General features: G+C 44.9%; 1 protein-coding gene across 1 annotated transcript in view; it reads right to left on the reverse strand.

Moving 5' to 3' along the window:
* The window catches only part of BBS2 (Bardet-Biedl syndrome 2), a 48686-nt gene that overhangs the window by 6842 nt on the left and 24954 nt on the right, over positions 1–16890 (reverse strand). Inside the window, exons 8-15 of the mRNA XM_040410282.1 lie at positions 11285–11371; positions 8529–8664; positions 5619–5758; positions 5396–5543; positions 4407–4578; positions 2496–2625; positions 545–676; positions 330–467 (exon numbers count right to left, since the gene is read on the reverse strand). Of these exons, the coding sequence (XP_040266216.1) occupies positions 330–467; positions 545–676; positions 2496–2625; positions 4407–4578; positions 5396–5543; positions 5619–5758; positions 8529–8664; positions 11285–11371 (1083 nt within the window). The remainder of the gene's footprint in view (positions 1–329; positions 468–544; positions 677–2495; positions 2626–4406; positions 4579–5395; positions 5544–5618; positions 5759–8528; positions 8665–11284; positions 11372–16890) is intronic.

The raw sequence follows: 16890 nt of genomic DNA on the forward strand, positions 1-16890 counted from the left end.
GAAAACCTTATTTTTAGCCTAAAATGAATTAAATGTAATAAAAAAATATATATTTTTGCCGAAGGTGTCCACAGCCTTTAAAAGGGTTGTCTTGTTTAGAATTCCCGTTTACAAATACCCTGTAATGCATATGCCCCCTCCCTCTCCCATTCTACTATACCTCTTACATAAACACCAATATATACCTCTCACATTCTAAAAGCACAATGATACATATGCAGCCATTTTCTAATGCAGGTTTGATCACAATGCCATGTTGGACGACCAGCTTTGGTCTACTGTCCCAATGCAACTTGTGATGGAAAGTTCACTTTCACAGCAGAACGTACCTGCACAAGCACATTCCGGAGCTGATCATAGTATTTGGGGAAATTGGCTTCTACGGGGAGGTCTTCTATAGCCAGAAAGGTGGCCATGGACTGAATTATATCTCCAGCCAGGTCAATGTCATCTGTTCGCAATGTGATCTGTCAGCACAAAATTACGTTTTAGTAAAACAATAGACGGTTACTGCTTTAGATATGACATGAGGAACAGCACTCACCTCTCCACTGGGCTTCATGTTAAGGAGGAGGGTTCCTGAATCTCGGAGTGAGGTAAAGCAAATCTGAAATGGAGCGCTCTGCACCTCTGTGTCTTCTGGTAAGAGGAAGTTCTGGTTCAACCAAAGAACCACCTTTCCAAAAGGCAAAAACTTTACTGGCTGGGTAACATAAGCGTTTACTTGACCGATATTGACAAGGACCTCAGTTTTTCTTTCCATAAACTTTGTGCAGTTGCTAAGTTCTTAATTGTATGTGAAAGTGTAAATTAAAATGTCAATTAAAGGGGTTATCCAACTTTAAACTTTTTTAACAGACCCCTTCAGAGTGGGTTCATACTTAACTGGTCTCCGCTGCAGGGTTCTAGCTCCATCGCTCCACAGCCGCCTCCGTGGGTCCCAGATCTCTGGGAATCAACATCCTGTTGACATACTGCCACATGACTGCTGTAGTCAATCTTTGACCGCATTAGTCACGTGTTACAGGTCACCGCTGTGGCCAGTGATTGGCTGCAGTGGTCATGTGGCCCTATGTCTACAGGTTGTTGATTCCCAGAGATCTGGAACCCATGGAGGCGGCCGTGGAACGATGGAGCCAGAACCCAGCAGTGGGGACCAGGTAAGTATGAACCCCACAGCAGGTCCTCCACTCTGAAAGGTTCTGTTTAAAGTCCTTTAAAATCTTTCTTTTATCCTGAGATATTAGAGCATGAAGTTATAGACACAACACCTGCATCTATGCTTCTGCTGCCAAGACCTCATGACACATCCTCAAAATTTCCACCCCAAATCCTGCTCTCGCCCCCTCCTGGAAAATGATGATTATGCCCGAATGAGAATATAAACTGTGGTCAGTCAGTTATGTCTCCTGAAAAAATGTAGTATTACATTATATTCAGATGAATTACCCTTCTTTGTAATATATTCTGCAATAAGGCTGAGTTCACACATGACTGATTAGCTGCAGATCTGCTGTCGTGAGGGAAAGAGAGCAAAGAGTCAATGAGTTTTCATCAATTCTTATTCACACATGGCAGAAAAAATCTGCAGCAGAAACGGACATGTGGTGCGGATTTTACACCTGCGGCAGGTCAGTTTATACTCCGGATTTCATCCTTTCCGATGCAAAGAATAAAATCTGCGTCTAATCTGCAGCATTTCAGCAACAAAATCTGCAACAAAAACTCACCATTTGGATGCATTTTTTTCTGCTGCAGATTACAATCAGAAACGCTGCAGATTTTCTGGTGAGAAAAAAATTACCGGTCATGTGTGAACCCAGCCCATGGTGATCCACTAGTACAGAAAGACTCTGTTCTGTTTCATGGTGGAGTCCCGTGACTTTTTAAAAAAAGTTATCCCCATAATAAGCCTTGTATGCAGTGGCCAGAGTTACGGAAACAGACGAGCAGACTGTGGTACAATCTTTTTGTAACTCCCATAGAAGTCACTGGGAGATGCAGAATCCATGTAGCACAGCAAAGCTACGCTGTTTCTGTAGCTCCCAAGTTGTTCATTTATTCACACATTTCCAAGAGGTATAACAGAGGAAAGGCACAATGCTAAATTCGAAATGCTATTATGTGTATTTACTAAAACAGACATGTCAGTGGAGCTAACAGGTCCTCTTTCAGCAGACTATTGGTGCCCATACACATTAGATGAACCTCGGCCAAACACACCGTTTTCAGTGGGACTGGCCGACTATCTAATACGTATTCGTGTCCTGACTCTCTCCCTAGACAGCAAATGTCGGGATAAGGCCTCTTGGACACGACCATGTCCATTTTGCAGTCTGCAAATCGTGGATTCGCAAAATACAGATGTGGTCCGTGTGCCGTCTGCATTTTGTGGGGGGACCCTTTGACTTCAAAGGGTCCGTGGTCTGCATTTTGCCGATCCCTGGTTCTATTTCCCACTTTGCTGAAAATCCTGTCAGCAGCACAACACTTACCCTCTGGACCCGCTCATTGATCGTGAAGGTGACATGGCTGGACGGCTCTGGAGCTGTGGCAGGGTTACTAAGCACATACATCGAAAAGCGAGGAAGCTGCCTCGTCAGTTCAAAGACATGGAACTGGATACTGTTCACAAGAGAAAGTTAGTTCTGGTAAGATTATCCAATCAGGCTAGTTCTTTCATTTTTTTTCGGGATGACAAAAATGAAGGCTGGAATCTGACTGGTGGTTACTGCAAACTGCCAAACTTATCCATTAAACTCAATGGAGATCTACATATGTCTATAGCGACAGTCCCTGTGAGCAGTGGTACAATCACACTGTGTTGTGGCAGTTATACTGAAAAGAAAATTGAAAATGGCACTGTGTATGACGGTAGGAGGCAGAGACACGACTCTAAACTCTTAACGCCAATGCAAAATCTGTAAAAGCTACTAACGCCTACTACATGCTATATTAAAAGCTATTTTGGTCTGCAAAAAACTGATTTGCAAAATATGGACACCTGCCTTGTAACATTCTGCATTTTTCTCCCTCCCATCAGTATTAGGGCTCATTCACATGACCGTATGAATGGGTCCACATCCGTTCCGCAATTTTGCTGAATGGGTGTGTACCCATTCATTTCAATGGGGCTGCAAAAGATGCGATCAGCACAGTGTGCTGTCCGCATCCGTTGTAATGTTCCGCAGCCCCTCAAAAAACATAGAGCAAGCCCTTTTCTTGTCCGCAATTGTGGACAAGAAGAGGCATTTCTATCATACTGCTGTATTTTTTAGATCCGCAAATTGCGGACCGCGAAACACTATGGTTGTGTGAATGTAGCCTAAAGGACTATTCTCATCCTCAATACAGACAAAAACCATACCTCTAATTTGTGGAATGGCCACACAGATCCACAAAAAATATGGATATGTACATGGCCCCTTACCAATGATTGGGTCAGTGTGCTATCCACAAAAAATGTAGATAACACACGGATGATGAATACGGACGTGTGCACGTGGCCCAATACTGGCGTTTTTTCGTGACAGAGGGGCCTCAGGCCCTCCACTGGAACCGAGGCGTGGGTGCAACCTCCCTGACAGCTACTGCTCTGTCTGGGGAGCTGACTAATTGAAATGCCTGATATTTCAGGAGATGCCTCGACAGTAGAAGCCTCTGCACACTTGCATCCTGTATACAGAAACCTGTAGTCGCAGCAGTAAAGTGATGCCACTTTCTGGATTAACGATGCAGTGATGCCACTTTTACAGAGCTAGTGAGATAGGAGTATAATCTTTCCAGTGCTTAAATACCCGTGAAGAAGTTAGAATTAAGTATGCTATCAAAGGGACTTGTGATCAAAGGGACTACAAACGTGCCTTGAGAGATCAAGTTGTGGTCCAAGGATGGCATTCTGCACGGCTCTCTAGAAGCACAGCAAATGAAGACATCATATGCCTACAGTTTAATAGATCGCAGACTGCCCACAGTTGTGCACGTTGTCAATATCCGGATGCCCAGGCCATCAATCCATTGCCACCCCCTTCAGTAACCCATTTCTTCGGCGAAGCCATCACTATCTAATCAGCAGTAGTCCAACACCACACACCTCACTGATCAGATGTTCTGCAGTACTTCCAATCAGATGTTCTGCAGTACTTCCAATCAGATGTTCTGCAGTACTTACAATCAGATGTTCTGCAGTACTACACAGCTCTGTCCATGGGCAGTGAACAGAGTTGGGTATTGCTGGGCTGCTCCCAATGAAGTGAATGGTAGTTCTGGCACCGGAACTACGGCAGAACAGCTAATGGCGGAGGAGTGGGGTGTCTGACCCCCCGGATTAAATAGTGATGACCTATCCTGAGGGCCACTGCTTGTAAAGGGTTGGACAACCCCTATAACCCTTGGTATACTCTTACCTGCTTTTATAACCCACAAAAGCTTTTATGTGGAGATCCACAGGAACATCTTTAGGAGGGCAGATGGGAACCCGAATCCGACCAGTGAGATGTTGGGCACTGGGGTGTACAACATGGCTCTCACCCTCAAATATTCCTTCAGCAAAGATTAGTACTGCACGTATAACTGTATCTATGGACATACAATCATCAAGGTGGTGAATACATATATAATATTTATATGGCAGGTATATAATAGACAATTAGTGTTTGGTATTCAATATATTACAGTAAGTAAGGCTCTTTTCATAATGGCCTTGTGGCTTCCATTTTGGTAGAAGCCATGGTAGATGTGACAGATCTGTTATGAAAGATTTTGTAATTACCCTTAAAGGGGAAATATTACCATTTTATTAAAGTGTATTCATTGTTTAATAGAAATGTACAAAATGTTTCCATATCCATTTCTTAATGTTTTCAATATCTCTGCTTGCTGTCAATAAATAGGAACATTCATTGTTTAGAGACCAGTCCTGTGTAGAGCCTTATTGGAGGTACTCCATGGTATGGAGTACTCCATTGGCAATACTTCATGTGAAACAAATATGCAAAGAGTGATCTCCCAAAAAATTCCATTCAAGGCATCGCACCCAACCAGCCAGACTCCTGCTCCGTACAGACAAGGGGCAAGCACCCCAAACTGCTGTCTATAGATGGATATCTGGCTTGGCTATATAACCCAAGGCTTACTGGAAAGTCAGACTCGTAGGGAGCCACTGGTGAGATGGTTCTCTTTCTTGGGAGATACCTCTTTGCGGTTTGGTTTCCCATGGAGCATTTCCAATAAGTCTCCATACCATGGAGTACTTCCAGTAATGGTCCACACAGGACTGGTCTGCTGGTACCAAAATATTTAAAAGGAAAAATATAAGAGCAGGGGTTTGCAGGTGAGCCCATAGCCTACATTTTATACAATTACCACCTGCCATTACCCAGGATGGTGTCCTCACCGTTTGATGTAGAAATGCTGAGCTCCACATGCGCGGATTGGGTCTCTGTGCCCAGGTTGACCGATAGAGCAGTCTGTAGCTGTGTGTTGGCTGGAATCACTCCCATCTGCCCATCAGGCTCGCTGACTTGAAGCCGTAATTCTGCCTGCTGCAAAGAACAATCGGCTATCAGCTCACGCTATGCCCGGTGCACTGTGGCACATATGGACGTTTTATGATCAACCTTTGAATTCTCCTGATAGTTCTTCAGTTCCAGCAATAAGTTCTGCTTCTTCTGACTGAGCTCTCGGACAAGTTCCTGCTCCACGCTTGTATCCATGAGACTCCCGGCAGTCTCCTGACTAGAAGGGAGGTAGCCTCTGACTGCAGGCAAAAATACGTCACTCATTTACCAATTTATCATTGCCATTCATTTCCATACTATATATATGGTGACAAAGACTTTAATTCAACGGCAACCTATTCTGACCCAAACTAATACTGTATACCGTTGAGCCAAAAAGTTACATATTTACTGCAACTGCTGCGCGGCCACAATGTTCTATGGAGGAGAGGTCTTGCCACAATAAGGCAGCTGCCACACTATGGGTCTGAGCTGGCGTACTTTATGCCACATTTATCAAATCGTGCATGTTGTTTGATAGATTTGCCTTATTCCCATGATTCATGTAAAAAATGAAAATCAGATATATAGTACAGGGATGGCCTACCTGCGGCCCTCCAGCTGTTGTAAAACTACAACTCCCACCACACCCTGTTGTAGACTGATAGCTGTAAGTTGTCCGGGCATGCTGGGAGTTGTAGTTTTGCACTAGCTGGAGGGCCGCAGGTTGGGCATCCCTGATATAGTAAATGGCAGTCTCTTTTTAAAGGTCCCTTTGGACAGGATGATACAGCAGCAGATTGTCAGGAGGGAAGCGTTCCTTCCTGGCAATCACCCGCTCGTCAGTGGAGGAGACCAATGCGTTTACATGCAGCAATCTGCGCCCCATTATGGGGAGCAGTGATCGCTAATGCCATTGTTCTTCCCCATGCAGACTTGTTGTTTGCCGGCAGCAGAGCGTGTTTGGACGGCATGATCTGCTGCCGGCAAACGACAATTTAGGTGCCTACACAAACCATTCAATTGCCCGATGAACGCGGGTTTCGCTCCTTCATTGTGTAATCGGCGGAACCTTTACACCGCCAGATAATTGCTAACGATGCCCTTGCAAGTGACTAAGGCTAGACCTACACGAGATACCATCAGCCGAACCTATCTCCTTACTCACCTATGTCTACCATCCTACCCATGCAAGTGACTATGGCTAGCCCTACACGAGATACCATCAGCCAAAGTTATCTCTTCACTCACCTATGTCTACCATCCTACCCATGCAAGTGACTATGGCTAGCCCTACACGAGATACCATCAGCCAAACTCACCTCTGTCTATCATCCTACCCAAGCTCTACGTTCTGTTACCAATCAAAGACTGGCCATTCACAAAATATACATCAGCAAATCGCTCCCAATACCCAACTACCCAATACACATGCACACTCAGCATATATATATGTGTGGATAACCAGGAGATGGCACAAAGCCACCTTATGCCCTCAAAAACAAAAGGATTGTGCATGTTAAAATCTAACAACCTGCTCCTTATCTCCCTTGACATCTGCCACTGCAAAGAGTCGGGAGGCTCCCACACATTAGATGAACGGTTGGTCCTGCTGGTGTATTTTGGTGAGTTTTGCCGAAATACATCTAATGCGTATGGCCAGCTGAAATCAAGCCACTGTGAAGTGGCTAGAAATGTAAAAAAAACTTTAAATCTGTTGTCAATCACTGCTCGTCCCAGGGACACCTCACCACTTTCTGTTAAAGGGAACCTGTCACCAGGATTTTGGGTATAGAGCTGAGGCCATTGGTTGCTAGATGGCCGCTAGCACATCCGCAATACCCAGTCCCCATAGCTCTGTGTGCTTTTATTGTGTAAAAAAAACTGATTTGATACATATGCAAATTAACCTGAGATGAGTCCTGTACGTGAGATGAGTCAGGGACAGGACTTATCTAAGGTTAATTTGCATCTGTATCAAATCGTTTTTTTTTTACACAATAAAAGCACACAGAGCTATGGGGACTGGGTATTGCGGATGTGCTAGCGGCCATCTAGCAACCAATAGCCTCAGCTCTATACACAAAATCCTGGTGACAGGTTCCCTTTAATGAAAGAATGGAGGCAGCAATAGTGCAAGGTACAAATCACGTTAATCCAGATGCGACGTTTGGGCTGACATTGCCTTTTTCAACACCTCCTATTGTCACAGCACGATGATGGTGCCGGTCAGTGCCACACCCGGTGGTGACAGGTTGTCCATCGTGACATCATAACAGGAACGATGCCAATTTTAGCATATAAGTATATTAAGTTTTTTCGCATTCTGTTTGTTTCAGGAGCTCGCCAAATGTCTTCTCATTTCTAGTGACCCATTATTCCTTAATCCTTTTATAATCTGTAAGGATGTTGACATGGCATTTCTCCTGCCCACAAGACTTCTTGCCAGCTCTACCAAGATTATAATTAAAGGTTTTAAATTGAGGTAAATGATAGCAGGATTATGAATTGGTGAAATATTCTAACAGCTACCTAAATTCTACATAGGTCAACAGCAGACACTTAAAGGGGTTGAGCATGTTTGTGGGGTTTTTGGCAAACTCGCCCTCCTGTGCAGACCCGCTTCCCAATGCAGGCTCCCGGATTCTGCGCTCTCTGCTCCCCTCGGGTGCCTGGATGTAAACTTCAAGTTTGACACTGCTGCAGCCAATTACCGGCCACAGTGGTGACCTGCTCCCCTTGAGTCATGTCAAATGGTCATGTGACGCAAGGAGAGCAGGTCACCGCTTTTGGCAACCTACCACCCCCACCCCAAATGTGCAAAACCTCTTGAAAGGAACACTCCAGGCCAAACTGATATAGCATGTTATGCCTAGGATATGGCCTGGGAGGGCGGTGCATGACAGAGGGATTTGCTTCGGATCTCTGCAGTCAGGCACGTCCCCCTCCGGCCCTGCACTAGGCATAACACACTCCATCAGTTTTGCCTGGAGTGTTCCTTTAACTCTGAGTTCTGTAATGTTAGCTCACCTTCTCCATCTATAGAGCAGCAGATAAGTTGGGTTTTTCCATCCATGCGGTAATCGCCTTCTACCACTCCAGCTATGGATGATGAGAAATTATCCTTGAAGATCACCTCTCCTGTGCGGTCGCTGCGGGCGTCCACCTTTAAGACATCCACAGTAATAAATAAGAGAACTTTATGTTATCAGCAGCACACATAACAGTTTCAGGACTACGGAACTATAGGCGATAAGACACCACAATATACCGTTTATCACTTACAGGTGAAATGGCCAGAACGGTATATGGGGCCATTTCCTCAGGTTATTTGCTAGCTATGCCAGAGGAAACTGAAAGGACATTGCCCGGGTCAGAGTCCATTGCCCACATATATTTTCTTATTCTTATGGAATGCATCATTTATACAATTTAAGACCAGTTCCACCAATTTACTGACCAGTGTGTTTTTGGAGTGTAGGAACTTAGGAAGGGAGCTGAATCTCCTTAAAGAGACCAGTCCTGTATAGAGGCTTACTGGAAGTACTCCAGGGTATGGAGACTTTTTGGCAATGCTCCATGGGAACCGAATATGCAAAAAGGTATCTTGTGTCTCTTTCTTGGGAGATACCTCTTTGCATTTCCCATGGAGCATTGCCAATAAGTCTCCATACAATGAAGTACTTCCAGGAAGGCCCCTTTCACATGAGCAAGTTTTCCAGGCAGGGGCAATGCGTGACGTGAACGTATTGCACCCGCACTGAATCCTGACCCATTCATTTCAATGGGTCTGTGTACATGAGCGTTTTTTTCATGCATCAGTTCTGCGTTGCCTTAAAAACGCAGCATGTTCTATATTGTGCGTTTTTTCACGCAGCCCTGGCCCCATAGAAGTGAATGGGGCTTCAGTGAAAAACACTGCATTGCATCCGGAAGCAGGTGCGGGTGCAATGCGTTTTTCGCTGATGGTTGCTAAGAGATGTTGTTGGTAAACCTTCAGTTTTTTATCACGAGCGTGAAAAAGGCATTGCACCCGCGCGGAAAAAACTGAACGCAATCGCAGACAAAACTGAACTTGCTTGCAAAATGGTGAGAGTTTCGCTGAACGCATCTGGATCTAATCTGTAATGCTCGTGTGAAATCCAGGACTAGTCTCTTTAAGAAGATCCAGCACCCTACCTAAGCCACTTCCAAGGCATCGCATTCAGCCTGCCAGAATCCTACTTCATACTGACGAGGGGCAAGCATCGCGCAACAGCTGTCCAAGGATGAATATCTGGCTTGGTTATATTCACTTATCAAATCCCAAGGCTTGCTGGAAAGTCGGATCTTGACTCATAGAAGCCACTTCCAATAGGTGGCGCTGATGAGATGCTTCTCTTTCTTGGTTGATACCTCTGCATATGGAGTGTAGGAGGAAATCGATGCAGACAAGGAGAACATATATAACCCAAACAGATAGTGCATGGTATATGACTGGGGCGGGGGTTGGTGCTGTTGTAGGGAATTTTTAATTTGGAATTTCCCAAAAAGACCATAGTAATAGATACTATAAATGTAATGCAGATACTTGGGAAAGTTCAACGCCACACAGTGTATGAGGGGTCATCATTGTACTATAGGGAACCGTTACAGTGTGTACATTTTTATATTTTTCCAACTATATGGACTTGTTAGTTAAAAGGGGTTTCCTTCTTAAAGGGTTTCTGTCACCCCACAAAACTCATTTTTTTTTTTTTGGATAGTTATATTCCTTATAGCGCGATATAGGAGAATATAATAGTCTTACTTACTTTCATGCGGCCGTTTCTTTAGAAAACGAACTTTTATAATATGTAAATGAGGGCTCTACCAGCAAGTAGGGCGTCTACTTGCTGGTAGCTGCTGCAGAAATCCGCCCCCTCGCCGTGTTGATTGACAGGGCCAGCCGTGATCTCCTCCTCCGGCCGGCCCTGTCAGTATTTCAAAAATCGCGCGCCTCTGGTCATTCTGCGCAGGCGCTCTGAGATGAGGAGGCTCGTCTCCTCAGCACTCCCTCAGTGCGCCTGCGCCGATGACGTCTTCTCTTTCGGTGATGTCATCGGCGCAGGCGCACTGAGGGAGTTCTGAGGAGACGAGCCTCCTCATCTCAGAGCGCCTGCGCCGAATGACCAGAGGCGCGCAATTTTTGAAATACTGACAGGGCCGGCCGGAGGAGGAGATCGCGGCTGGCCCTGTCAATCAACACGGCGAGGGGGCGGTTTTCTGCTGCGGCTACCAGCAAGTAGACGCCCTACTTGCTGGTAGAGCCCTGATTTACATATTATAAAACTTCGTTTTCTAAAGAAACGGCCGCATGAAAGTAAGTAAGACTATTATATTCTCCTATATCGCGCTATAAGGAATATAACTATCCAAAAAAAAAAAAATGAGTTTTGTGGGGTGACAGAAACCCTTTAACAACCATTGTCCACAGAATGGATGATAAATGTATAATCGTTGGGGCATAAGACCATCTTTCCCCAAATGGGTCCACCTTTGGCGTCATCACATCCTTTTGGGTTCTCAGCTAGTAAACCTAAGATCAAGCATTTGTGTTGCGAAAACCGTGTGGAGATAATATCTCCTGGTCTGGATTAACCAGCGGATGGATACAGCATTTATTTCAGATCTGCCATTGAAGGATAAGGCACAGGATGGTCAGCAACTGCTTAAATTCTAAAACCAGCGGTGTGTGCAGATTCGCAACACAAAAATCACACGTAAAATACACAGGTCATGGCAATTAGAGAAAGTGCGACACTCACCTTCCCGTTGGACCACCCTGTGATCAACTCACAAACCCCATCAGAGTTAAGGTCGAAGGCGTGTATGCTCATCGCAAGGTTTTTAGACTGTGGGTGGAACGATATAGACAAAATTTTCATTAATAGACAGTGATACAAGACAAGGGCCCATGTTAAAGGGAGTCTGTCACCTACATGACAGGTTTTAAACTGATAATATAGCTCTGCGGGACGCAAATACATAACACTGATGGTACCTTGGTTTAGTTTTTGAGAGGCTCCAAAGCACCACAAATGAAGTTTTAAAGATATGCAAATTACCTATCGCAAGTGCCCAGGAGCGGCGAGTGTGCTGCAAGTGCCCAGTGCTCCCCGCCATACCTGCGCCTGACTCCTCCCCTGTATTGTCCGGCCAGCCCTGTATCCTTGTGGCGTCATTCATATCTCCATTTCCATTCGTAATTACTGGTTACTTAACCGGCGCATGCGCACTACATATCACCATGTCTCTGCCCACAGTGGACCCACGGTCATGCATGCAGGCGTGAAAAGCTCCGATGTTCCACTTATCCATGGTGAATAAGTGCAGATCGGGTTGTGTCTAGGTTCAGCTCTGAACCCGAACAACCCCTTCAAGGGAAGATCCCTTTAACCTTAAAGAGGACCTTTCATCGGTCCAAACATTGTGAACTACCGTAAGTATCATGACATATACAGCGGCGCCCAGGGATCTCACTGCACTTACTATTATCCCTGGGCGCCGCTCCGTTTTTCCGCTATGCCCTCCGGTATGTTCAGTCACTTGGTTATAGTAGGCGGAGTCTGCCCTTGTTCTGCTGGGCGTCTCCTTCTCCTAGGCTGTAGCGCTGGCCAATCACATCGCAGAGCTCACAGCCTGGGAGAAAAAAACTCCCAGGCTGTGAGCTCTGCGCTGCGATTGGCCAGCGCTACAGCCTAGGAGACGCCCAGCAGAACAAGGGCAGACTCTGCCTACTATAACCAAGTCCCCTAAGTCTCCGCCTACTATAACCAAGTCCCCGAACATACCGGAGGACATAACGGGAGAACGGAGCGGCGCCCAGGGATAATAGTAAGTGCAGTGAGATCCCCGGGCGCCGCTGTATATGTCATGATACTTAGTTCACAATGTTTGGACCGATGAAAGGTCCTCTTTAAATAGCAGCTGTCACCACTCCTGACATGTCTGCTTTAGTATACGCTTGTCTTTTAATGAAATAACAATTGTGGAGTTTCTGTGTGCGTGCGGCCATAAGGAATTTATTTACAATTAGCCATTGGATACTAATTACCTCTTTTGTGGTAAAGAATTTTCCCTGAAATGGCAGTAAAAAAAAAAAAATACTTACTCACCGCATCCACTTGCGAGTGAAGAAGGTGCTGCCGCCATCTTGACTGAAGATACCACACGATATCTCGTGTGCGGTGACATATGATGTCAACACACCGGGCAGATTTTGCACAGTGTCTTCAATCAAGATGGCCCCGGCGGCCGCCACGCAATTAAATGGATAAGGATGAGTTTTTTTTTTTACTCGATTAACCCCTGAAAGCCCTCAATGTTAATCTCAGATTTCGCGATCAGTGATGAACGTAGCATCTGAGGGGTTTAATGACGGGAGGCGCCATCGCCGTTCCCGTCATTGCGCTCACTACATACAAAGAAATGTGCTTTGTGACTAAGTAATCTGTCACAAAGCGAACTTCTTGGGGAAATTCCGCAAAGCAGTCAAATCGAATCTTCCATAACTTCGCTCATCTCTATTTATAATCCCTGATGTAATCACATGGATTCATGATTTTTATGTATACAGTAAATTTTATAGATTTTAAAAGGATTTTCCGAGATTTTGACACTGATGACCTATCCTCAGGATAGAGTAACAATACTTTAGAGCAGCACCAGTACCTGATCGACTTCCTCAGGAAAGCATCAGCTCGTCCATAACCATAGATCCTCAGCGGTCAACAGATCAGTAATAAACCAAAAGATGACGACAGCATATCCAAAACGAGGGTCCTTTATTCACCAAACGTCCATGAACAAGGTACAAAAAAGTATAAAAAAAATGCAATGTTTCGGCTACATACTAGCCTTTGTCAAGCATACTGAATAGTGACTATTGAGAATATTTAAAGTGCTTCGTGTTCCACCCACCATCATCAGAGACCAATCAGATATCTCAACGTATTTGAGATCCACCTATTCACTAAGATCTCTCCAATAAACACATCTCATTCATAATAGACGTCAACGTAATCAAACACGTGAGCTAAATAGGTGATTAACTTAGGCCACGTGGTAGGTGGCGGGCAATGGAGTCCACACTACGTGCACATAGGGTCTATCACAGCGTCTATCAGGTTCCCCTGCGCATACTCACATGTGATCCCTGTCACTTCCGTCGTCGTCGATCCACCATTTGCCTCCGTATCTCTTTAATATATTTATCAGAATCCATAACTACCACTCCTGTTAAAGATATGTTATGTTTAAAGGATATAGGTTTGAGGGAAAAAAAAGAGTAACTTCTCTCCCCCATAGAATAACCATGTGACTGAATCGTATATTGAAATAGTCTCCAAACAGATTGGGAAATTACGGGAGCAATCCAGGGAGAAATATGTACACAATTTGTCTAAACAGGAAAGAAATGCTTTAAGGTCGCTTGAACAGAATAACAGGATTCTGATAAAACCCGTGGACAAAGGGGCTGCAGTGGTAGTTATGGATTTTGATAAATATATTAAAGAGATACGGAGGCAATTGGAGGATAAGGATGTTTATGAGGTACTTAAGGGGGACCCTAAATTTGAGATTCTGAATTTGTTGGAAAATATATTGAATAAAGCTATGGATGATGAGATTATAGATCAAGATTTAGGGGAATATTTAAAAGTACAACATCCCATAACCCCTTTAATAATGTAATGTACTTCCAAAAACCCATAAGAGGCTCATTGACCCCTCGGTAGACCAATAGTATCGGGTAGGGGATCAATATTTAGTACCATAGCCATATTCCTAGACAAATTATTGCGTACATATGCGGTAAATGTTCCCTCCTATATTGGAGACACAAGTCACTTTCTTTTAAAATTACAGGAGCTAGAGTTGCCAACACATTTCTATCTTGTTGTGGTCTCCCTTTACACTTCCATTGAATACGACAGAGGCTTGAGGGCGGTCGGTGTGGCGCTTGCCGTCACAGGGTCCTCTCCAGGTGCTACCCAGTTTGTCCTCCGCCTGTTGGAGGTTTTCCCTAGGAGGAATTATTTCCTCTTTGGGACACCTATTACCAAAAGAAGCGGGGTGCGGCGATGAGGTCCAATGTGGCCCCAACTTATGCTAACATCTATATGGGCCAGGTGGAGGACATGCTGGTGTATCAATCCGCATTTATGGAGAGGATTCTGTGCTGGTGGCGCTACATCGACGACGTCTTCTTGATTTGGAGTGGAACTTTGGAAGTGTTGGAGAATTTCCACCATCATTTGAACAGAGGAGTCCCTGGACTACAATTTACCAAAATAGTATCCGATCAGGAACTACAATTTTTGGATGTGAGAATCTATGTGGAGGAGGGTACTCATAAGACGGATCTGTTTCAGAAAGCCACTGATATGTTACGATATGATAGTAATCATCCGCGATGTATGATTGAATCATTGCCATGGAGCCAATTGTTGAGGGTCAGGAGAGTGGTCTCAGATGAGAACAAATTTTGTAATAGGGTGGGATAGATGTGCAACAGATTCTCTAAACGGAAATATCCTCGTAGATTATTGGAGAGATCCCGTAACAAGGTATTGGCTATTAATAGAGAGGTTACTCTACAGAAGAGGTCCAACAGCAAGGAGACAAATAGGATTCCCTTTGTGTCATCTTCTGGCACATACAGTGGTAAGATAGCGGGAAGTTTGAGAAGAGAATGGCACATTTTACGAAGAGGCTTACCTGGGATACAGGAATTTGAGGAACCTCCCCTCATGGCTTATAAAAAGAACATCAGGTTACGTGATAAGTTGGTCAAGGCGGATATAGGCAGTACATTTATTAAGAGACAGCGTTACTTGGCCCCAACGGAAAATGGGCAATTTTCCGTGTCTGGGTTTTGCAATTGTGGTAACCTAATCAAGGGGGACACCTTTGTACACCCATACACTGGACATACATTTAATATCAGAGGTTATTATACATGCAGATCTAGGGATGTGATTTACATGATTCAATGCCCGTGTAGTCTTATATATGTTGGTGAGACGACTATGGAAATCAGGGAGATTTACAAACATAAAAGTACTATCAGAAAAAAGATGGTGGAAAAACCGGTTGCCAAACACTTCATAGAATGTGGCCATTCAATAAACCAATTGAGATTTTGTGTAATTGACTCAGTGGGGACATTGAGGAGAGAAGATGACAGGGAGATGATTCTCCGAAAAAAAGAATTAAGGTGGATCTTTGCTTTGGGGTCTTTACAACCCTTCGGGTTGAACATTGAATTTAATGTAAGTGGTATTGAATAAGTTTGCAATTATCATTCATCAGTATAGAGCAGGGGTACTCAACTAGTTTTATTAAAGGTCCACATACCAGGGTCTGCAGTCAGGTGAAGGTCCGAGCTGAACGCCAACAGTAAAGATGCCATGCGATCATGTGATACATGCGCGTGGGGCGCTCTGACGTTATAGTGGAGCGCCCCGGGTAAGTCCCAGAATTAGTAATGGCCACATTAGTGCCCCAGTAAGAATAATGTCCCCATTAGTGCCCCCAGTAAGAGTATTGCCCCCATTAGTGCCCCCCTTCTCTGCTTTTGCAAAAAATAAAAAATAATTAGCATTCACCTGGCTGCGGTGAACATTCGCTGCTGACTGCAAGCTCAGGACCGGTGCTCCAACGTGATGAAGTCTTGTAGGTCCTGTCCTGAGCTTCTAGTCAGCAGGGAGTGTTCTCCACAGCGTGAGCAAATGGAGGTGGAGGTACCGTAAGTAATATATATTTTGTTTTACTAGCACAAGTAGCGGTGGAGGTAAAGGCTGTACTAATGGGCGTTCCATGATGGAAGCGCTCATTAGTAAGGGTACTTTCACACTTGCAGCAGGACGGATCCGACAGGCTGCTCAGCCTGTCAGATCCATCTTGCCACTACTTCGCCGTGCCGCTGCTCTGTGCCCATCGACTATAATGGGGATGGGGGCAGAGTTACGGCGCAGCACGGTGAGAGGCCGCCAGACTAAAAGTACTACATGTCCGACTTTTTCGTCTGGCGGCCCCCTCAATATAATAAACATTGGTGGCGCAGTGCGCCCCCCCTCAAAATAACAAACATTGGTGGCGCAGTGCGCCCCCCCCATCACCCCGATATAATAAACATTGGTGGCGCAGTGCGCCCCCCCTCAATATAATAAACATTGGTGGCGCAGTGCGCCCCCCCTCAAAATAATAAACATTGGTGGCGCAGTGCGCCCCCCCATCACCCCAGTATAATAAACATTGGTGGCGCAGTGCGCCCTCCCTCAATATAATAAACATTGGTGGCGCAGTGCGCCCACCCTCAAAATAATAAAAATTGGTGGCGCAGTGTGCCCCCCCTCAAAATAATAAA

This window comes from Bufo bufo, chromosome 10 (assembly GCF_905171765.1).
Source record: "Bufo bufo chromosome 10, aBufBuf1.1, whole genome shotgun sequence".
In the NCBI taxonomy this organism is placed as follows: domain Eukaryota; kingdom Metazoa; phylum Chordata; class Amphibia; order Anura; family Bufonidae; genus Bufo; species Bufo bufo.